Source organism: Garra rufa, chromosome 12 (genome assembly GCF_049309525.1).
Source record: "Garra rufa chromosome 12, GarRuf1.0, whole genome shotgun sequence".
Taxonomy (NCBI): domain Eukaryota; kingdom Metazoa; phylum Chordata; class Actinopteri; order Cypriniformes; family Cyprinidae; genus Garra; species Garra rufa.
The window spans coordinates 13040321-13043039 of record NC_133372.1 but is presented as its reverse complement, the minus strand read 5'-3'; the positions used below and the strand labels follow the sequence as shown (position 1 = coordinate 13043039).

At 39.6% G+C, this 2719-nt stretch overlaps 1 protein-coding gene across 2 annotated transcripts; it reads left to right on the top strand.

The window, feature by feature from the left end:
- The first annotated feature begins 444 nt into the window (after nt 1–444).
- On the top strand, nt 445–2430 carry cryba2a (crystallin, beta A2a). 2 transcript variants are annotated; one of them, XM_073851902.1, is made up of 5 exons: nt 445–569; nt 1064–1250; nt 1362–1503; nt 1636–1778; nt 1884–2430. In XM_073851902.1, exons 2-5 carry the CDS (start codon nt 1090–1092, stop codon nt 2029–2031), a joined length of 594 nt encoding a protein of 197 aa, XP_073708003.1. In that variant the 5' UTR covers nt 445–569; nt 1064–1089; the 3' UTR covers nt 2032–2430. The 2 variants fall into 2 exon arrangements, with proteins under 2 accessions (XP_073708003.1, XP_073708002.1); XM_073851901.1 differs by lacking the exon at nt 445–569 and adding an exon at nt 752–782.
- The last annotated feature ends 289 nt before the right edge of the window (nt 2431–2719 follow it).

The window sequence follows — 2719 nt, the reverse complement described above, 5'->3', positions numbered from 1 at the left end:
TACGATGTTTAATAGGGAGCCAGTGCAGTGCTGACAGAACCGGGCTTGTTGCTGAGCTGGCAGTCCCTTTGCACATTCTGCAGTAACTGCACTGTAATGGTCCACTGTAATGAACAACAGAATTAAAACAAGATGTTACATTTGATGTGACACTAAGAACTTTTAGCCAAGACTGACAACTGCTTGGTTGATATGTTTACCAGCAAAATGGAAGCAATAATCAGCAAGCTTGCTTTCAAACTGTAAAATTAGTTATTTGTATATTTTTCAGATACAGTTTTACCATTTCCTGAGTGAACCCACCGTATCTGCACTCATTGTGAGGGCATTCAGAGTGTGTATGTCTGTGTTACACTGTTTGGCTTGGCCTTGTTTTTTTTTTTGATGAGTCAGAAAATTGAAACCCCCGTTAGACAATAACAGGACTTAAGCTCTCTTTTGACACTTGTTGCTGAGCTGGCAGTCCCTTTGCACATTCTGCAGTAACTGCAGTGACAGCGGCTATTTAAACACCCCGTATTGGACCGACCCCCAACGTTAATAAGCCAAATCTCTCCCACAAACTGCATGTGAGTATGAGTCGCCGTCATGCTGCCAAAATCAACATCGTAAACTTCAGGAAAGCGGATTTAACTGTGAAAATGGATAAACTGATGCTCATTCATGTTGACCAGACACAATCATCATGGATCGCCATGAATGACGGAAGATAGAGGCCTTTGTGAATCTTTAAATGGACTAAATAGTCAACCTGTGTGGCTACTAAATGAATTTTCAAATCAGTATTGGAACTCATTTCATTTCAGCCATCGCTGGATTCAAACGGCCACTATTCTTTATGATAGCAAATTTTATTTATATTTTCTGCTTGTTTTAATGCAAATGTCTGTCATTTTGAGAATAGATAGATTCTCTTGTAATCCTGCTTTTGATAACTTGATGCTAAAAGTAAAGCACTAAGGTTGTAGGTCAGGCCTGAATGTTGAATAGCAATGCTTGTGATTTGTCAGGTGAGGGCAGGTGTTGTTGTATTGTTAACCTTATACCTTAATGTCGCCGGTAGCTGGAGAGAGCAGACAGGCGGCCATCATGAATCAGCGAGAGGAGATGGAGCAGAGGGGGCAGTGGAGGATCACAGTGTGGGAAGAGGAAAACTTCCAGGGCAAGCGTTGTGAGTTCATGCTGGAGTGCCCGAACATTCTGGACAGGGATTTCCAAAAGATTCGCTCAATCAAGGTGGACAATGGCCCGTAAGTGTGTGTGTGTTTGAACTCATTTTTTTGGAATTTATCATGTGTGTAAAACATTAAAAATGCTCTGGAAAATAGCTCAAAAATGCTTTATCTCTCTTATTTCTGCAGCTGGGTGGGTTATGAGTACCCAGAGTATCAGGGTCAGCAGTTCATCCTGGAGAAGGGAGATTATCCCCGCTATCAGGCCTGGAGCGGAAACAGCAGCTACCGTACTGAGCACCTGCTTTCCTTCAGACCCATCAAGTGTGCTGTGAGTTTTGCATTTAATGCATTTCAATGTCTTCTCCAATTAAATGTGCAGATAACTGCACTTTAAATCATTCAATTATCACCTTTCAAAATATACATTTTGATCCTAATTTGTGTGCTTTTTCATCACCAGAAACACAGTGACAGTAAAATTACTCTGTATGAGTGTGAGGACATGATGGGACGCAAGTTTGAGATGTGTGATGACTACCCCTCTCTTCAAGCCATGGGCTGGTGCAGTAAGGAGGTTCCTTCTATTAAAGTCAACTCTGGAGCGTAAGTCATCCTCCATTTGCTTCAGTATATTTGTATTACTTCTTTCTACATACAGATTTATCTTTATAATAATATGTTGTTCTCTCACCCTTGCACCTACTGCAGCTGGGTGGGCTACCAGTTTCCAGGTTACCGTGGATACCAGTATATCTTTGAGAGAGACAGACGTCAGGGAGAATACAGGAACTATAATGAGTTCGGCACCCAGGCCCACAGCAATCAGATCCAATCAATCCGCAGAATTCAGCACTAAGTCCGCCCCCACTCTTCTCCTATTGGCTACTGTGTATCAAGCGATATAATGATATTACATGAGACGATGTAGGCAATAAACGCTTTTTCAAACTCCAGAAAAAAAGAGTGTGCTTGTCGCCATTCCTTTGACTTATCCAACCCAGAACATTTAACGTTACATCGTTAAAAGCTGGAGTATTATTAGGCTACTTTATAACAAATTGACTGCTTATAAGGCTATCCAAGCCTTTGTACTTACAGATAAAGCTTTAACATATTGTTAACAGACTTTTCAATTCAGATTAGACATTTTTAGATTTTTTTTATTTAGTTTTTTTTTCCTTTAATGTCAGACATAGAATGTATATTGTTCTTGTCGGATTGTATTTTATTTTCAATAAACAAAAGCACGAGATGATGGCTGCTAGTGTTTCTACTTTGTGCCAATGTTGCCAGATTGTGTTTTGCTGCTCGAAACGTTATGATGAATTAGCATTGGTTATTTAAATACTAGGTAAAAGTTTGTTTAAATCTCTTTATTTGATCAGATATTTTACATATAAGTAAATCATCGAGAGCTGTCCGCGGTGCTGACATCTTTTAGAGCGCAAGACTAACAAATCATTTATACTATTTGGGATCTGTGTACTGGCAATGTATATTTTTCCACTCATTTTTAAACTTCACAGAAGCTTTCATTCGATTTT

Excerpts from the sequence above, each read along its gene's own strand:
- cryba2a (XM_073851901.1), top strand. Across the intron at positions 1,251-1,361 it reads ATCAAGGTGGACAATGGCCC|CTGGGTGGGTTATGAGTACC; the intron begins GTAAGTGTGTGT and ends TTATTTCTGCAG. Across the intron at positions 1,779-1,883 it reads ATTAAAGTCAACTCTGGAGC|CTGGGTGGGCTACCAGTTTC; the intron begins GTAAGTCATCCT and ends CACCTACTGCAG.